At 49.0% G+C, this 17,625-nt stretch overlaps 1 protein-coding gene across 4 annotated transcripts; it reads right to left on the bottom strand.

Annotated features, from left to right (window-relative positions):
* Positions 1-8,105: 8,105 nt before the first annotated feature.
* LOC119825699 lies at positions 8,106-17,385 on the bottom strand. Of its 4 annotated transcripts, none has more exons than XM_038346749.2 (5): positions 17,037-17,385; positions 11,775-12,083; positions 10,673-10,836; positions 8,828-8,928; positions 8,106-8,644 (listed from the first exon to the last, which is right to left on the bottom strand). In XM_038346749.2, exons 2-5 carry the CDS (start codon positions 11,837-11,839, stop codon positions 8,294-8,296), a joined length of 681 nt encoding a protein of 226 aa, XP_038202677.1. In that variant the 5' UTR covers positions 11,840-12,083; positions 17,037-17,385; the 3' UTR covers positions 8,106-8,293. The 4 variants fall into 4 exon arrangements, with proteins under 4 accessions (XP_038202677.1, XP_041911862.1, XP_038202676.1 ...); XM_042055928.1 differs by having other exon boundaries at positions 11,887-12,086; XM_038346748.2 differs by having other exon boundaries at positions 11,775-12,086.
* Between the last annotated feature and the right edge of the window lie 240 nt (positions 17,386-17,625).

Here is a 17,625-nt window from a genome sequence, read left to right on the forward strand (position 1 = left end):
GTGCTGTTACTTTGCACCGTCAGTTTTTCCTGGTCCCCACGGCACCGTCCTGAGTTGGTGAGAGGAAAGATACTGTCTACAAACTGTCTACAAGGCAAAGCGGAGGCCAAGGGACACGAGCGGAGCCACGTGGTGACTCAGATTACCTGCTGGGGCAGTTTCTTAATCAGTTGGAAGGTTAGCCATTTAACAGCAAGACACATTTGTTCCTTTAGGAGCTTTAAGCTGTTTCTAATGGTCAGCTTCAGGGGTGGGCTATACCTCAGTGACAGAGAGCTCACCTAGCACGCCTGGGGCTCTCTGTTCAATCCTCGGGACTGAAAAGATAAAGCCAGCCTGGACAGTTGACAGAGTGCTGTCTAGCACGCAGGAAGCCCTGGGTTCCATCCTCCATGTCACATAAAAGGAGAGTGGTGTCTCATCCCAACACTGGGGCGATATATGGAGGAGGACCAGGAGCTGGACGCCATCTTGGGCTATAAAGTGAATTCAGTGCCAACCTGGGATACATGAGACTTTGTCGATCAATCAGTCAGTCAGTCAGTCAGCATTAAAGAGGATATCACCAAGTTTTCACTCACTACTCTAAGCCAATAAAATTAAAAGAGATAAATTTCAGAATTCAGACATGGTAGCATAAACCAGTCACCTTAGGAGGTAGAGGGATGAAGGTGCCAAATTCAGGGTCAACCTGAGATTCACAGTTAAGTTACAGGCCAGCCTGCGCTACACGATAAAATCCCGTCTCAATAGTCAATCAACACTAAATGAACTATCTATGAATGTGTGTAGAAATTTTTCTACCCTAACCCTAACCCTAACCCTAAACCTAACCCTAACCCAAACCCCTAACCCTAACCCGAACCCGAACCCCTAACCCTAACCCGAACCCTAACCCTAACCCCTAATCCTAACCCTAACCCTAACCCCCTAACCTCCTAACCCTAACCCTAACCCTAGCTGGTGGAGCTGGGTGGTGGTGGCGTACGCCTTTAATCCCAGCACTCGGGAGGCAGAGGCAGGCGGATCTCTGTGAGTTTGGGCCAGCCTGGTCTACAAGAGCTAGTTCCAGGACAGGCACCAAAGCTACAGAGAAACCCTGTCTCAAAAAAACCAAAAAAGAAAAAAAAGCAAAGCACGGAGGGATGAGGGATGCTGCTAGAACCTCATCTGTTCACCTGCAGTGCCAGGTACAACATGGCCCGTTTATGCTCCCCCTCAACATGTACATCTCTGATGCTCTGCTGTGTGGAAACTCAGGTTCTGAGTCAATGAGAGGATCTTAGACAATGGCTGGAGTCTCACGCCCTTGTACTGGCATTTGGGCATTAACCTTGGCGTGTTGAACAATCTTGAATCCTTTATCTTTTCCTGTTTCCCTCTGTATGTTGTGTGTGCGCGCGCACACACGCGTGCGCACGTGTATGCACATACACACACACACACACACACACACACACACCTGTGCAGGTCAGGACAACTTTCAGGAGTCAACAAGTCATCAGGATTGGCCTAGAATGCCTTTCCCTCAGCCTGCGTCTTGTAGGCGGCATCAGCGCATGCAGTCATGTGTAAGCCTCTCCAGCCACATCCTACAGAAGATTTGCCTCCCAGACACTGATCTGACAGCTAACCCGGGAGGTCGGTCATACAGTATGGGATGAGAACGCGATGCCCAGGAAAGCATCGCCAGTAAGAAAATCCCTAGAATTCTTGTTACTCACTGTGATGTGTGGGCTGTTTTCTCTAAACTAATGTTTAGGGAAATGCTTCATTCCCATTGAGTATAGGAAGAGAACCTGAGGAGAGACGGGGAGTGGCACAGGGGTTAGTGCTTGTCTGCTGTGTATCAGGTGCTGGATTCTATAATTCCCACCACTACGCCAACAAAAAGGGTGGGAAAAAAGAAAGAGGGGTAGCTGGGCGGTGGTAGCGCACGCCTTTAATCCCAGCACTCGGGAGGCAGAGGCAGGCGGATCTCTGAGTTCGAGGCCAGCCTGGTCTACAAGAGCTAGATCCAGGACAGGCTCTAGAAACTACAGGGAAACCCTGTCTCGAAAAACCAAAAAAAAAAAAAAAAAAAAAAAAGAGGGGTAAGTTGTTGAGACAGGGTCTCACTGTGTAGACCAGGATGCTGTCAAATTCATAGAGATCTGCCTGCCTCTGCCTCACAAGTGCTGAGATTAAGGGCACCATTACACCAAGCTTTTATTTATTTTTTCTTCATTTTAGTTCTTGATGAGTTGTGTAGAGAGAGATGTGATGACTTTCTCTGCAGTCCAGGGTGGCCTCAGACTGGTTTCTTCTGCCTCAGCGTTCCAAGTACTGGAATGACCGGTGTGTGCCACCATACCAGGCTCACCTCATCTTTTGATGTGTTCACCTTCAGCCTAGAATGAAGACATTTGCATTCCAGGTATTATGATCTTAAATGTAAGTTTACCAAAGGGAACATAGCCATGAAATCTAAAGTGGATGTTCCTCATGTTCTTGTCAAGCAATGACTGTGATTTATAGAGGCCCAAGTTCCATTTTGTTATCCTTACTCCCCTCAACTCATAAGGGAGAAAAAACTACATCAATGTTGTGTTGAAGGAGCGGTGGGCTGTGTCCCGCCACCCGGCTAGCTTATGCCCCGAATTGTATTCTTTTAAACACTGCTTGGCCCATTAGCTCTAGCCTCTTATTGGCTAACTCTTTTATTTATTTATTTATTTATTTATTTATTTATTTATTTATTTATTATGTATACAATATTCTATCTATATGCCTGCAGGCCAGAAGAGGGCACCAGACCCCATTACAGATGGTTGTGAGCCACCATGTGGTTGCTAGGAATTGAACTCAGGACCTTTGGGAGAGCAGGCAATGCTCTTAACCTCTGAGCCATCTCTCCAGCCCCGGCTAACTCTTACATCTTGCTTTAACCCATATTTAGTAATCTGTGTAGCACCATGAGGTGGTGTCTTACTGGGAAGATTCTTAATCTGCGGCGATCTCGGAGAGGAGAGCTATGGAGGTATCTGCCTGACTCTGCTTTCTTTCTCCCACAATTCTGTCTACTCTGCCTACCTAATTTTCTGTCCTATCAAATCAAAGGGCCAAGGCAGTTTCTTTATTAGCCAATGAAAGTAACACATAGACAGATGACCCTCCTTCATCAATGTTGTGGGATATTACTTTAACTAGGCAAAGATATGTTACATTTGTTTATACTGTGTTTAGCGACATAAAGCTGTGTTGCTTTGCCTGCCTAAGGCACCTGATTGGTCTAATAAAAAGCTGAATGGCCAATAGCTAGGCAGTAGAGGGACAGGCGGAGCTGTTGGCAGAGAGAATGAGTAGGAGGAGGAATCTAGGCTCATGGGGGAGAGAAAGAAGAGAACAAGAGAGAAAGAGAAGGAGATGCCCAGGGCCATCCAGCCAGACACAGAGTAGGACATACAGAATGAAAGAAAGGTAAAAAGCCCCAAGGCAAAACATAGATGAAGAGAAACAGGTTAAATTAAGTTATAAGAGTGGGATAAGCATAAGATAAGGCCAAGCATTCATAACTGATAATAAGTCTCTGCGTCATGATTTGGGAGCAGGTTTGTGGCTCAAGAGAAAGCCTGCCATCCAGCAAGAATTAGAGAATGTGAATTTTCTAAATTTTTATTCTATTAAGTTAGCCAAATTTTTGAAAGAGATTTTTATTTTTTTGTTTTTGTTTTTTGAAAAGGGTTTTCAAAAAGGGTTTCTCTGTGTAACCCTGGCAATCCTGGGACTTACTCTGTAAACCAGGCTGGCTTCCAATTCAGCGATCCATCTGCCTCTGCCTCTGCCTCCCAAATACTGGGATTAAAGGCATATGCCACCACCACCCAACAACAACAACAAAAAGATATTTAAATTTTATGGTGTGTATGTGAGTGTTTTGCCTACATGTATGTCTATGCACCGTGTGTATAGTGGCTGCAGTGGCTAGAAGAGGGGGCCAGCTACCCTGATATTGGAGTTAAGAGATTGCTGTGAGCTGCTGTGGGTGCCAGGAATCAAATCCAAGTCCCCTGGAAGAGCAGTGTTCTTAGTCATCTGTAATTCCTGCCCCGGGATCTGACACCCTCTTCACGTCTCTATGGGCACTGCATGCACACACATGCCATGAAGGTAGTTTTACACCCATGCACATAAAACAATAAGATAATAATAATTTAAAAATTAGAGATGGGAGGGGTGGTCCACACTTTTAATCCCAGCCCTTAGGAGGCAGAGGCAGGCGGATCAAGTGAGTTGGGGGCCAGCCTGGTCTATCCAGTAAGTTCCAGGTCAGACATAGTGAAACCCTGTTTCATAACAAACAAAGTGGGGTGCTAGAGAGAGGGCTCAGTGGTTAAGAGTGGTTAAGTGGTTGTCACATGGAACATGTATAGATCTTGCCTGCAGTCTTGAAGAGAGGGCAGCCTTCAGTGGCCAGGTAGTGCCCTACTTCAAAGACACCAAGACCAGCTTTCCTTGAGAGTGATCCCAATTTGGAAATGTCATGGGAGGCAGACGTAGGTGGATCTCAAAACAAAATGAACAACCAAAGACACCAGACAAGCTGCAAAATGAGTCGATACCATCCCTGGAGCTCCCACACAGTCTCTTAGAGAGAACATAGGATCCCAGGGCATTGATGCTTCGCGCATAGTTGTGACATGACTTAGTGGGGGCTCCCAGCTTCCTCTCTGAGAGCTCATCTACATGAAGGTTAGTATGATTGATTTAATGAAACAAGCATAGCTTTTTCAGGTGTGGATCAGATGTGACCAGAAGGCCTTTTTTTTTAAATTCAATTTGACCTATTAATTTTCCATATCATTGCAGGGCCTTATTCTGAAGTGATCTTCAGGCCAACTTTAAGTATGTGATTCTCTGGTCTTTGAGCTATTTTTTAAGAACAAAATAATAATAATAATAATAATAATAATAATAATAGCATTTGAGAATGTCATAAGTTGGACTTGCCCACATTTAAGGGTCAAAGCTGTTTTAGAGCTGAATCAAAGACTTTTACATGTACGCACATGTACACAACAAGAGCTACATGCAGTGTGTGTCTTACTACCCCACAACATGATAAACATCCTAAGAAGTTTGCCAGTCTCTGGGCTTTGCCCCCTGGTGTGATTTTATCACACTGCTTTTTGCAGGACGACTATAGGCTAGCTGAAATTTGTTACTACTATTTCCTATTTCCATTATAACTCTGAAGATTGCTCTCTCTCTCTCTCTCTCTCTCTCTCTCTCTCTCTCTCTCTCTCTCTCTCTCCCCCCCCCCCCCCCGTCTCTCTCTCTCTGCAACGTCATCGAGGCAATATTAACCCACCAGAACCGACACAGATCAAAGTCAGTGTAGAGTCCAGGTTTCACCCGTGGAGTGTGCAGGAGCAGATGGCCTTGCAGCATGGCGGGGTCCGCGGCTCAGCTCACGGAAGAAGACTGCAGGACACAGCGTCTGCCTCGGAATTGTAGTTCTCCAGCGTAAAACCCACCAAGAGTACCACAGGAGGCTGCGGAGTCCGCTCAAGGGAAGCCCTGCTCCCCAGGAGCCCACGGAGCCTTCCAGGAGCCCGTGATAGGTGACCCGACTTACAGCAAAGCCCAGGCTCTGAGGTCAAGGACTCCGTGGTCGCCCCACCCCCTTCCATTTCCCACCCCAACTACCTGAGGCTTTTTCCCCTTCCCGGTACAGGCTCCTTGCACATTTTCTCCCTCCCTTTTCTCCCCTTCCTCTACCCTCACCCTACTTTATCTTCTTTCCCCCCTCCTCCATCTTTCCTTCGCCTCTTCCACACTCCTTTCTCCTCCTCTCCTCCTCTTCGTCTCTTCTCCTCCCCCTCCCTCCTGTCCCTTCCCCTCTTCCTCTCTTCTGGCTGCACCTGAGTTTCGCTCACACAGTCTGGGGCAGCGTGTGGTTCCTAGAGTCTCGGTCAGGAATTCCTAAGAGCAAGTTTGGGCTCGCAGCTCCACTTTGCATCCGCGGCCTGCAGACAGCTCCACTCCTGTGTCCGCGGTGTTGTACTTTTGGGGGATGTGGCATCGGTAGGCACACGGATTTTAGGGGACCGAGGGAGAGGCAGAGGAGAGCAGGCAGCGAGTGAGGCAGGAAAGCTGCCTCCACAGCCGAATCTGGTGTTTCTGTAGCTGTGCGGGTGAAGGTGGGCGTAATGATCAGGTGGCCTCAGTAAAAGTACAGATGAAACCACGCAGAGAAAGAAAGTGGGTGGGATTCTACTCTCAGAATTGATGGCGGCTTTTTGGTCTTCCGGGGATCCACTTTCCCAAGTCGGAAGCTTGGGTCCTGGCCCTGGTGTAGGCGTGTGCAGAGCGCCTGGTTTCCCTTGGGTCAGCTAGCTGGGTCTCTCAAGTGGGTAGGCAGTAAATCTAGCTGATGCGCCAGGCATCGTGCTAACCGCCTCTCCGACTTCCTTGGCAACGATCCTTATAACGATGTGTGTGTCTCCTTTAGACAGATTGAGGTGTGGGTAGGCTAAAGGGGCTTGGCCATGACCACACCACACAGCTCTTCCCGTGTCTCCCTGGGTCTCCGGGTCTCACTCAAAACGGACTCCAACATTCCTGATTGGACTTAAAGAGTCCGGGAATCTTTGGGCAACCTGGTTGCTGAGCAACACCTGGTTAGCGCAGGCCAAGAGCTGGGAGTTTCACAATAGGCCCTGTCAGCTCAGCTGCCTCTTCAACCCGCGGGGTGTTGCTGCAGCCAAGTCTGTGTGTGATAGAGCTGCTTAACTCGTCTCCCTGCGGTTTCTTAGGGAATTTCCCTGGGCCCCAGACGAGTAACCCTATGCAGAAGGACTGCACCGTCCGTCAAGATTTAAAAGTCACCCCAACTCCCATATTCAGCAAAGACTATGCAATAATGAGGGGCTGACCCGGCCAAAGTTTGAAGGCCTACTGGAGATGCACTCAGTCATTTCTGATGAACTCTAGAAGGATGTCTTGGGACAAACTGAGATTTCTGGCCCCGAGGACACATTTTTCAAGGTGTTTTTGCTTTGGAGACGAAAGAAATGGAGGCTTGGGAAGAGATAATGGGACAGTTATGATCCAACATGACTGTCTGCCCTTTTCTCTTTCACCCCAGCAAGCAGAAAACACCCCATCATGATGGTTGGAGAACCCCCGCCCCCCACCCCCCCCAGGAGGTTTTTCTGCTTCCATGGTCCGGTATGTTCAGAAGTCTCCAGAACACACCCTCAAACCCCCTTTCATGCCCACCCCCAGATGAGCTGATTTGACAAATTCAGTCTGCTCAAGTGAGAAGGCTGGGCTCACATCTGGTTCCCACGCATGTCCCAGCAGAGTGCGGAAGGAACTATTCGGGAAGTGATACCCTAGAGTAACACCTCAGGCTGCTGTTTGGTGGCTTATTGATTTTTTTTTTTTTTTTTTGAGATGGTCTCTCTGTAGTTTTGCTGAGCTGGAAACTTTCTATATAATTCAGGCTGGCCTCAAACTTGTTGTGATCCTCCTGCCTCTGATTACTGAGCGTTAGGAATAGAGGTTGAGTCACCATGCCAAGCCATTCCGGGAAGGCTGGGAAGTTCCCTTGGCCAATAGCTCCACTCCATTATGTTAGGTTAAGAACTGAGAGAGGGGCTTTGCCATACCTTGATACCCAAGCCCTGGTAGGGAGAAAGGGAAGCGGGAGGCCTGTCTTGTGATTTCCAATCCCTCGGAACTGGAATCACAGATAGTTGTAAGTCCCACGTGGGTGCTGGGAACTGAACCTGGGTTCTCTGCAAGTGGTCTTAACTGCCGATCCATCTCTCCACGCCCCTCTCCTGTTCCCACTTGCTTTATAACTGGATTACTCAGTCTTAAAGTTAGGGTGGCTTCTCATTGGGCCCAATCCCAGCTCTGCCACATGAAAGTCAGCTTATGGCACTTGAATTTGAGTAACAGTGCCATAGCAGGCCCAGAGTCCTAGAGGGTGGTCAGAGACCCCCCCCCCCCTTTTTGCTGGGCATCCTGGGGGGAGGATGATCAAATGAGGCAAAGTTTATTGTATGTCTTAGGGTTTTTGTCGCTGCGAAGAGACACCATGAGCATGACAACTCTTATAAAGGAACACATTTAATTGGGGCAGTGGCTTACAGTTTCAGAGGTCCATTATCATCATGGCAGGGAGCGTGGCGGCGTGCAGGCAGACATGGTGCTGGAGAAGGAGTCGAGAGATCTACATCTTGTGCAGGTGAACAGGAAGCTGAATGAGACCCACTGGACAGTGTCCTGAGCATAGGAAAGCTCAAAGCCCACCCCCACAGTGACACACTTCCTCCAACAAGAACATACCCACAAGCATACCCATACCAACAAGGCCACACCTTCTCATAGTGCCACTCCCTTTGCGGGTCATTTTCTTTCCAACCCCCACAGTGCCGTGTGTGGAGTTATTCCTTCCATCACTGTGGAGGCTCAGGGCCACTTTCCCTCCTGGCTTGCTGCTCTCTGCACTGGGGACTACCCTGTGTACCCCACTGATTTCCTTCAGTCTATCCGTCACTATAGGGCCCTGTGCCCCACACCGTGCCTGGCGGCTGTCTCTCCGGATGCTGTTCTTAGTGTCATTCCCAGGGTGCCCAGAGGCGGAAAGGCTCTGCAAACATCACAGGTCATGTAGTTATTTGCCCTGTGAACTCAAGACCACGTAGAGACCATGCTTTGAGCCCTGTCTGCACGTGGGACGGGGAGCTCCAGGTTTGCAGTGGCAGAGCGCTAGGGGAGCTCCTTTGGGTTTCCGGCGCCTCTTCCATCATCCCGGGGAGCGCGGACCACTTACTTCCGTATGCACGGTCTGCCACTGGCCCTGGTGGAAAATGATGAACGATGAATAATAAAATCGAGACGAAGTTCTACGTAAATCTTTACGGCTCACAGAGGCTGTAGAGCAATGAAGATGAAAGGGAGATGAAAGATGGATGGTATTTTATCTCTTCATTTTGCGGCTGTGAAAACTGAGGCCCAACGAAGAGGGGGGCGCTTGTAAAACCTCCCATCGCTCGGCTGCCTGGGTGGAGAGGAACACCCTTCTCCATGGCCAGAGTCCACTACACGCACCGTCGTCCCACCTCTGAAAACAGCTAAGGAGAAAAACCTCCGGCCTCCAAGCCTCTTCATCTCCCACTATGCTTATGGTTTCTAGCTGTTCAAATTGGCCCTCTTAAAAGTTAATGGCTCCAACAGCCATTGAGGGTCACAACTCCCAGGAGGGCTGACCCAGAGGGAGAAGCAGGTGATGCTTAGAAGCAAAATTGCCCGTGTCCCCTCCCTGGCAACCTGGGGGCTTCTGTTACTCAAGTCCCTGGGTATGTGCCCTCAGTAAATACTACCTTGTGGAGGCGATTGCTAACTGCAGTGCTTGATGCACTCGCCCTCTGGGGTTGGGACGCTCTGGCAAATGCTGTGTTCTAACCCGGCTAGCCTGCCGTGGAATGGTGCCTTTGCCTGTGGAAGCCTTCTGAGGGTGGAGACCGTGTGTTTAGATCTACAAAGCCCTCTAGGATTCTGCGAGCGAGTGGCTACGAAGACCTCGCAGACTAGCTCTGGTGGCAGACCTGTAACTCCCAGCGACTTGGGAGACCGAGGCAAAGGGCCTCAAGTTCAAGGCCTGTGTGGGCTACAGAGGGAGTTTAAGATCAGCCTGGGAAACTTAGTGAGACCCTCTCACAAAATAACAAGTAAAGGCAGCGAGGGCTGTAGCTCAGTGATGGAGACCTGGCCTGGCATGTGTGTGGTCCTATGAAGACTCCACGGCACTGAGGAGCGACAGCAAAACTCCTCACAGATGCTTTAGGCTGTGCCTTTGTGGCAGTTACATTTCTGCTGTTACGATATAACACCATGAGCAGACGGAAGAAAGATGTTGGCACGCAGCTGCAGAGGGCTAAGAATCCACTGTGCTGGGTCAGCAAAGCAGCAAGACTGGAAGTGGGTAAGCTGTGGACTCCCAAAGCTCCTCCATCAAGGCTGCACCACCGCCCCAAATAGCATTCCCCTCCCCAACGCGCGCCCACTGAGAACCAAGTGTTCCGATACCTGAGTGTTGGTGAAGGCTGCTCGTTTGTTTCGCGGCTGCCCAGACCCGAAATAATCACACTGAAACTATATTATTAAAACACTTCTTGGCCTATTAGCTTATGCATATTGCTAGTTAGTTCTTATATCTTAAATTAATCCATTTCTATTAACCTGTATATCGCCATGTGGTTGTGGCCTACTGGTAAGGTTCCATTTGGCGTCTGTCTCCTGCGGTAGCTACAAGGCTTTTCTGTCTCCGGCTTCTTTCTCTTCCTTTATCTGCTTGGAATTCCCGCCTTGCCCTATTCCACAGTGCAATAGGCCCAAACCAGCTTTTTTTTTTTTTAACCAATGGCATTCACAGCATCCAGAGGGGAATCCCACATCACCTGAGCCTATAGGGGCCATTTCTCATTCAAACCATCACAGCCTTTCTGGTGGTCCAGGTGTGGTTCAGGTGTACCTAATTACAGTACTTGGCTGGGTGAGGCAGAAGGCTCCTAAACTGAAGGCTAGTCAGGGCTATATAAGGAAACCTCAAAAGGCCACAAAGCATCAGTAAAATGAAGGCTAATTAACCCCCAAACTTTCGGTTGGGAGTGGTTACCTTGAGCTGACATAAACATGAAGGGAAACATGAGAACACATCCTGTCTCTTGAAACCCAGCAGCAGATGACATTGACATAGTCAGGAAGTTTCCAGACAGCCAGGACCCCTGCCTGAGGTGCACATTGTGAGTTCGAGGACAGCCAAAGCTATGTAGGAAGAGCCTGCCTCAAAAAACAAAACAAAACAAAACATTATGTTGATGTAGAATTGATTGGTTTTTCTAAATATAAGTACACCTTTGGTTTTTGTTTAATTTTCTGTGAAAGTACTGACATTTAATATCTGATATCAACAAAATCTCTTGGGGTTCTTAAAGGTTTTAAGTGTGACGTACTGAGATCAGACTGTTTTAAAACTGAAAATCAAGACTGTTGTCTGTTTTGAATATCGCGGGTGTTGTTGTAATCTGGATCTTGACTGTCTCTCAGGCCTTTGTTAAGTGCCAGCCGGAGGCATTACAGGGTGATGGGAGAGCCCTTAAGACAGGGGATCTACCGGGAGGAAGTTAGGGTTGGGGTGTACCCTAGAAGGGGATACTGGTATACCAGCCCTTTTCTCCTTCCTTCTCTTTCTGTTTCCAGGTTGCTTCCATGCAAGCAGCCCTGCTTGACGCGGCCCCTCTCTAAGGTTCTGCCTTACCCCAGGCCCAGTTACACGGGCCCAATCAGCAAAGAATCAAATGAACAGTGAGCCGAAATGAAGCCCTTCTCTCAGGAACTCTGTTTATCACAAGCATTTGCTACAGTGACGCAAAGCTGATTAATACAGACGGCCATTCAGCCTCTGCCCTCAAATCCCCTTCCAGAAGGCACTGATGGGGTCTGTGTTTGCTCTTCCGCACTTGATTTACGATGCGCAGATGAAGTTGCCTTTGTGCACGCATACATTTTTTATTTATCCGCCAGGAAGTATTTCCCGAGCTCTTGCTCTGCGGAGTGTATACAGTGGTTGGCTCTTGGACAGAGTGGAGAGCGAGACAAACACAGCTCCTGCCCTCACATAGCTTGTGATCTTGTTTACTAACAAGTAAGGCTCCCTTCCCTGCGCTTGGAAGAGACGGGCCCCACCCCTTGCCACCAGGAGGTGAGGGAGAACTGACCCTGCCCACACGGTGTAGGGGAGCCGGCTCTGCCCCTTGACTGAGGTGGGTGGCCCCAGTGGCATGGACTGACCACCCAGGCCCACAGCCCGACATCTGCCCCATCGAGGACCTGCTGAAGTTGGTGAAGGGACTGGTCCTGTGGCAGGATACCAGCAGGATCTCAGTGACTCCAGGCAGCTGAGGGATGTGCGAGAGGAGTTCCGGTGAGGATCCAGTGATGATGTGTGCCAGAAACCAGAGACCTTGGGCCAGACCAGTGACTTGCAAAGAACATGAGCAAGTGAAGCCACCAGGATGAATGGAGAGCTGCTGCAGCGGTGGGAAAGATGGAGGGGTGGAGAGGTTATTTTGTTTTGTTTTTTGTTTCGTTCGCTTGCTGATTTTTGTTTGGTTTGGTTTTTTCTTTTGGGGGGTGCAGCAGGGGTGAGGGGAGGATATGAGGGGACAGAGAAGTGAGCAGAATTGGGGTGCATGATGTGAAATCCCAAAGATTCAATAAAGAAATTATTTTTTAAAAAAGTCTATTTACGCCGGGTGGTGGTGGCGCACGCCCTTAATCCCAGCACTCAGGACGCAGAGGCAGGCGGATCTCTGTAAGTTTGAGGCCAGCCTGGTCTACAGAGTGAGTTCCAGGACCGGTTCCAAAGCTGTGTAGAGAAACCCTGTCTCAAAAACCAAACAAACAACAAAACAAAATAAACAAGAAAAGCCTATTTATCTTTCTGAATCTGAAGGTGGAAGGTTAAGGAATTTCCAGGCAGGCCACCAAGCCTACCTAGGCTTTGGCTGCATTGGTGCTCAACATGCAGCAGCTCTCGTTCGTTATAGCTGTGTTGAAAGGCGGATGGCACACGTGGGCAAACAGAAGAGACCGATACAAGTCCACATTAGAAAGCACTGCATTTTTTTAACGCAAGTTTTTATTTGGCTGTATATGCAATTTAAGCTACTAAAATTTGTACAATATTTACAAATTGAAACTGTCACCTGAAACTGTCTCCAGAAACTCCTGTAACACAACCAAAAGGAAGAAAGACAGAAGCAGCCAGGCCTGGGCTGCATGGTCTCTGCATGGCCCAGAGCCTGTTCTAAATGGGAAACTCCAGGTACCTAGCCTCACACCTGCTCCTCCTTCCTGGGGTCAAGCATTCAAATCAAAAAGACAAAAGTAAGCCCAAATCCACTAGGTACAGAAGTAGTTCCAATCTTGAACTCGAGTCCCACGGGTCGGAGGTAGCCTGCCTTGGATTCTGGGGAGCAGTGGTTAAGGAGCAGCACCCACCGTCAGCCAGGCCCACCAGGCAGTGGCTGCTGGGTGAGACGGGAGGGGGGGAATCTGGGGAGGGACAGGAGAGGGTCCCTCAGTGCTGCCCTCCTGTCCCCCACCCCCAGGCACTCCTTTCCCTGAGTTGTGTGGTTGCCAGTAAGACATGGAAATGCCACAGGGCTTAGGGGGCACAGCCACCATCACAAAGGGGCTTGGATTGGGGTAGAGGAAGGAGACTGGTGTCAGTCTAGGCAGGAGGGTGGGGCAAGGTCCTGGTCTGTCTTCAGCCCCTCGGGTCTCCACACTTGCGAACAGAAGTAATACTGTTCGGCACGGCAGCATGGTCCCACACTCTCAAGCAGGGCCTGGAGGGGCTTCACCTTCTTTCAGGAGGCTCCTCTGCAGCGTCCACCGACTCAGGAGCCGAAGGCTTCTCAGCTTCAGGGGATGTTGAGGAGGCTCCTGGGGATAGGGATGGGGCCTCAGAGCTGGGGACGCTGGTGGAGGGGGCAGCAGATACCACTGCAGAAGCAGCCTCTTCACTGGGGTGACTGAAGTAGCTGGCCTGGGGGTCCCCAAGGAGGCCAGCACAGTGAGGTACTGGTTGATTTGCAGCAATGGCGGCATCCAGTAGCATGTGTATGTTGCACAGACTCTGCAGCTGGGCCTCCAGGTGCATGCAGCTCATGGCCCTCCAGTGCCTGCAGCTCCTCTGAGGTCAGGCCAGCAAAGCCCGTAGGGGGCACAAGCATTGGGGGGAAGGCAAAAGATGTGGGTAGGGTCATACCCATCCAAGGAAGAGGGAAGGGGAAGCCAGGGGCAGGGGCAACCTCTGGGCCAGAGACAGAACCAGATGCTGGGGCAAAAGTACTGGGACCAGCAGCTGTGGTAGTGGCTGTTCCACTGGGCCGAGAAACAGCTGCACTGGTGGATGGAGGAGCTGCTGAATTTGACAGGAGAAAGCACTGCATTTTAGAAACCAAAATTAACATAATAACATAATAACTTATTTGCATGCGGTGCCAGTGTGTGTGTATATGTGTGTGGGTGTGTGTGGGTGTGTGTACAGTTGGGGCATCAGATCACCCGGAGCTGGAGTTGCAGACAGTTGTGAGCTACCTTATGTGGGTGTTGAGTATAGAACTCAGTCTTCTGTAAGAGGGAGGAGCGTGTGCTCTTAGCCACTGTGCCCGTCTCCAGCCCTGGAAAGCATTGCATTTGGATTACAGAAAGATTCTTCATTCTTGAAGCAGCTGGCTGGTGGAAGGTGTGAGCGGCCGAGCAGCTGCGTGTACGCTGAAAACATGATTCAGATGGTCCTGACTGACCAGCACATTTCCAGAAACATGTGTCATTCACTTGGGAAGCTGTCGTGTAGCCGGAAGGAGGCCAGCTTCTAGGTGTGGCGTGTGGCTAGCTGGGCTGGGACGGGAAAATCCAGGATCCGTAAAAGAGCAGCAGGTAAAAATATGAGACATAAGAGGAACTGAACTTCATTGTTTAGGCAAATGTAATGGGATGGAAGGTCAAGGCAGTACACAGATGTCAATGATCTGCCAGGCAGAGGTTCCATGTGGAGTGCTTGTGGATAGCACAGGGATGTAGGAGAGAGGATGGGAAATCAGCATCATCTGCAAAGACCAACAATTGCTCCTCTGAAGGTTGCTCGTCCCGGATTCGATGGATGTCTCTGCTGTTTGGTATAAGGCTCCATCTCCAGCTTCACTCGAGAAAACAGTGTCGTAGAGAGCACACCATATTTTGTTGCTGTGATAAAACACCATGACCAAAAGCCACTTATGGAACAAAGAGCTCACTTGGACTTATGGTTCCAGAAGGAGACTCCATAATGGTGGGGAAGCATGTGAGAAGGGGACCAGAGCAGGAAGCTGAGAGATCATATGTCCAACAGCAAATCTGAGCAGAGAGAGCAAACTGGAAGGGGAGCAGACTTACAATCCTTCAAAGTCCACCCCCAGTGACATACTTCCTCCAGCAAATGCTCCACTTCCTGAAAGTTCCACAGCCTCAAACAGTGCCACCTACTGGGCATCAAGTGTTCAAATACATGAGCCTGTGGGGGACATTTCTCATTCAAACTGCTACACATGCAAAAGAATCAGTGGCTGATACAAAGAGAACAATACGTCATCTACTAAATTCCTAGACCTGGGGGGTCCTACACTTTTTTGAAAATTGTTTTAATTTTTTTTAAGATAGGGTCTGACTGTGTATGTACCCCATGCTGATTTGGAACTGGTGACCTTTCTCCCTGGATTTCAGGAATATACCACTGCGCCCAGCTCCAAATTCTTTTAATAGACTGGAGCAATTTAACAAGTATAATATGATGGGATTTAATAGATTAATATTCTAAATCGAGCCACTTCAAATCACTTTTTTTTAATTTTTTTTTTAGATTTATTTATTATGTATACAATGGTCTTCCTGCATGTGTCCCTGCAGACAAAAGTTGGCACCATATCTTATCACCGGTGGTTGTGGGCCACATATGGTTGCTGGGAATTGAACTTGGGACCTCTGGAGGAGCAGTCAATGCTCTTCACCACTGAGCCATCTCTCCAGCCCTCAAATCACTTATTTAAGGGGAATTGGGATGGGGCAAATACACGGAAGACCTCACCACCACAGGATAGTAACTTGGTTCCTAGAAGCTTCAGATTCCTGGCAGGGACTACATGGCTTTGCAATCCTCCTGCCTCAGCCTCTGGAGTGTTGGGAATACAGATATGTATTGGGATAGAGTGTTTCTCTATGAGGCAGAACTCCTTTTTTGAAAAGGGCACTCACAAAAAGGGCACAAAGTTCAGGGAACACTGAATATAGAGTTTTGTATGTTTTTAAAATATGTCAAAACACTTGTTTAGTGTGTGTGTGTGTGTAGCTCAGAGAACACTTGCCAGAGTAAGTTCCTCTGCTTCCACCAGGTAGGCTCCAGGGATAGCCTTCAGTCATCTGGCTAGGCAGGCTTGCCTTTACCTGCAGAGCGGCCTTGCTGGCTTGTATTGTTTTATTTATTAGATAAAATAGATAGACATAAAGGTGCTTATGGAAGACTCCATTTCCCCATTCAGAGAAAAGGGGCCAAAATCCAACATAGCTGGAGGCCAGGCAGCCTTTAGCTCTTGTCTCCAGCTTAGCCTCATTCCTAGCGGCTCCAAACAGGCCAGAGGGCCCAGATACGCCCCGAAGTGTGTTGTGGGGATTAGAGACAATTTCTCTGGCTGTATGAAGAGATATTTGCAGACTAAAACCCCCCAGAGGTTGGAACCACATGGTTAGTGTTCTGTGAGCCTAGTGAGGAATAAAAAAAAACCAAAAAACAAAACAAAACAAAAAACCAGAAAGTCTTTCCTGGAATTCTGAATTTTTAAATCATTTCAAAAGTACAAAGAAAAAAAAATCCAAACAATCTCAGCATATGAAAGACAAACAGCCTAAAACCAAGCAACAGATAAACAAAAAACAAGCTACATAGAGGAGCAACGGGTGGACTCTCCTAACTTCAGCCAGACTCTAGGATGCCGGTTCATAGAAGGAAGTTAGATGTATTGTGGATGGTCGTTCCTAGGCACAGTCAGAAATGAATTTTAAGAGGCCAGGCTCAGGGGGTCAGAATAGATCAGGGGTCAGAATGCCTCTGTCGCGCCTCTGTCCTTGGGTAGAAGGCAAATGATGTTCCTCTCTGGGCGTTAGCAGTGGGTGGTGGCTTTCACGTAAGGCTCCATGACTTTTAGGCCTGGGTTTGAGTCTTGCCCTGAACTCCTGGTTCCCCCTTATGCCCTGCGCGGACCAACATTAGGCTAGGATGCACTCGCTTACACGTTCATCTGCTTATTGTGCCCCCTGAGAGTCGAGGTCTTAACATTCATCTCTGTATCCCCAGCACACAGGGGCAAACTCAGCCCTCAGAGAAGATTTTAAAGCCACTAGGAAATGAAAGGGTTTAAAGAATGCAAAGCCCCTCTTACCTTATAACAAAATCAAAGGTTCTTTGCTTGGCTTGAGAGCTGGGGTTTTTCTTCCCCCAACTTGAATTTTCAAGCACTGAGCATCAGAAATCATGCTGCTGCCTAAAAAAAAATCCCTCATTGCTTTTGAGGTCAGGGTGACCGGGACAGGACCTGAGTCTCTGCGTGACCACTCAATCACTCCTGCAGGGCTTGACACCCAGTAAATGACTTGTAAGTACATGATTTTTAAAAAAAGGAGAGAGACCTCCCCCGCCGCCCCCCGAAACAAGAACCAGGATGTTCCGAGGCCAGGAAATCCGTTCCTTTGCCTGCGTCCCAACCTCCTCTTAGCGCCTCCATTTGCTGAGCTCACAGTGGATTCGGAGGCCAGGAAAGCGACACCTGCCGGCGGTTATCGGTAGTGCGGCTCCCCCGAGCCCCGCATCCTGCAGTCAGGGCAGTTACAGGCCCGAGGCCAGGGCGACTGCCTGAGCCTTGCCTGTGCAAGCCAGTTCTTGATTTGGCTGTTTACGGGCACAGTACGGTTTTCTTTGAGTGATCTTCCAAAACTTCTCCAACAGAAAAGTCTAGGGGACCCCGCATGTCT

Source organism: Arvicola amphibius, chromosome 10 (assembly GCF_903992535.2).
Source record: "Arvicola amphibius chromosome 10, mArvAmp1.2, whole genome shotgun sequence".
NCBI lineage: Eukaryota > Metazoa > Chordata > Mammalia > Rodentia > Cricetidae > Arvicola > Arvicola amphibius.

Bases quoted from the DNA above. Each gene is read 5' to 3' on its own strand.
- LOC119825699 (XM_038346749.2), bottom strand. From the start codon at position 11,839: ATGCCACTGGGGCCACCCACCTCAGTCAAGGGGCAGAGCCGGCTCCCC. The intron at 10,837-11,774 runs GTCAGTTCTCCC...TTTTTGAGGCAG, and splicing joins CCCTACACCGTGTGGGCAGG to GCTCTTCCTACATAGCTTTG. The intron at 8,645-8,827 runs GTAAGTGGTCCG...TGATGTTTGCAG, and splicing joins GGCAGACCGTGCATACGGAA to AGCCTTTCCGCCTCTGGGCA.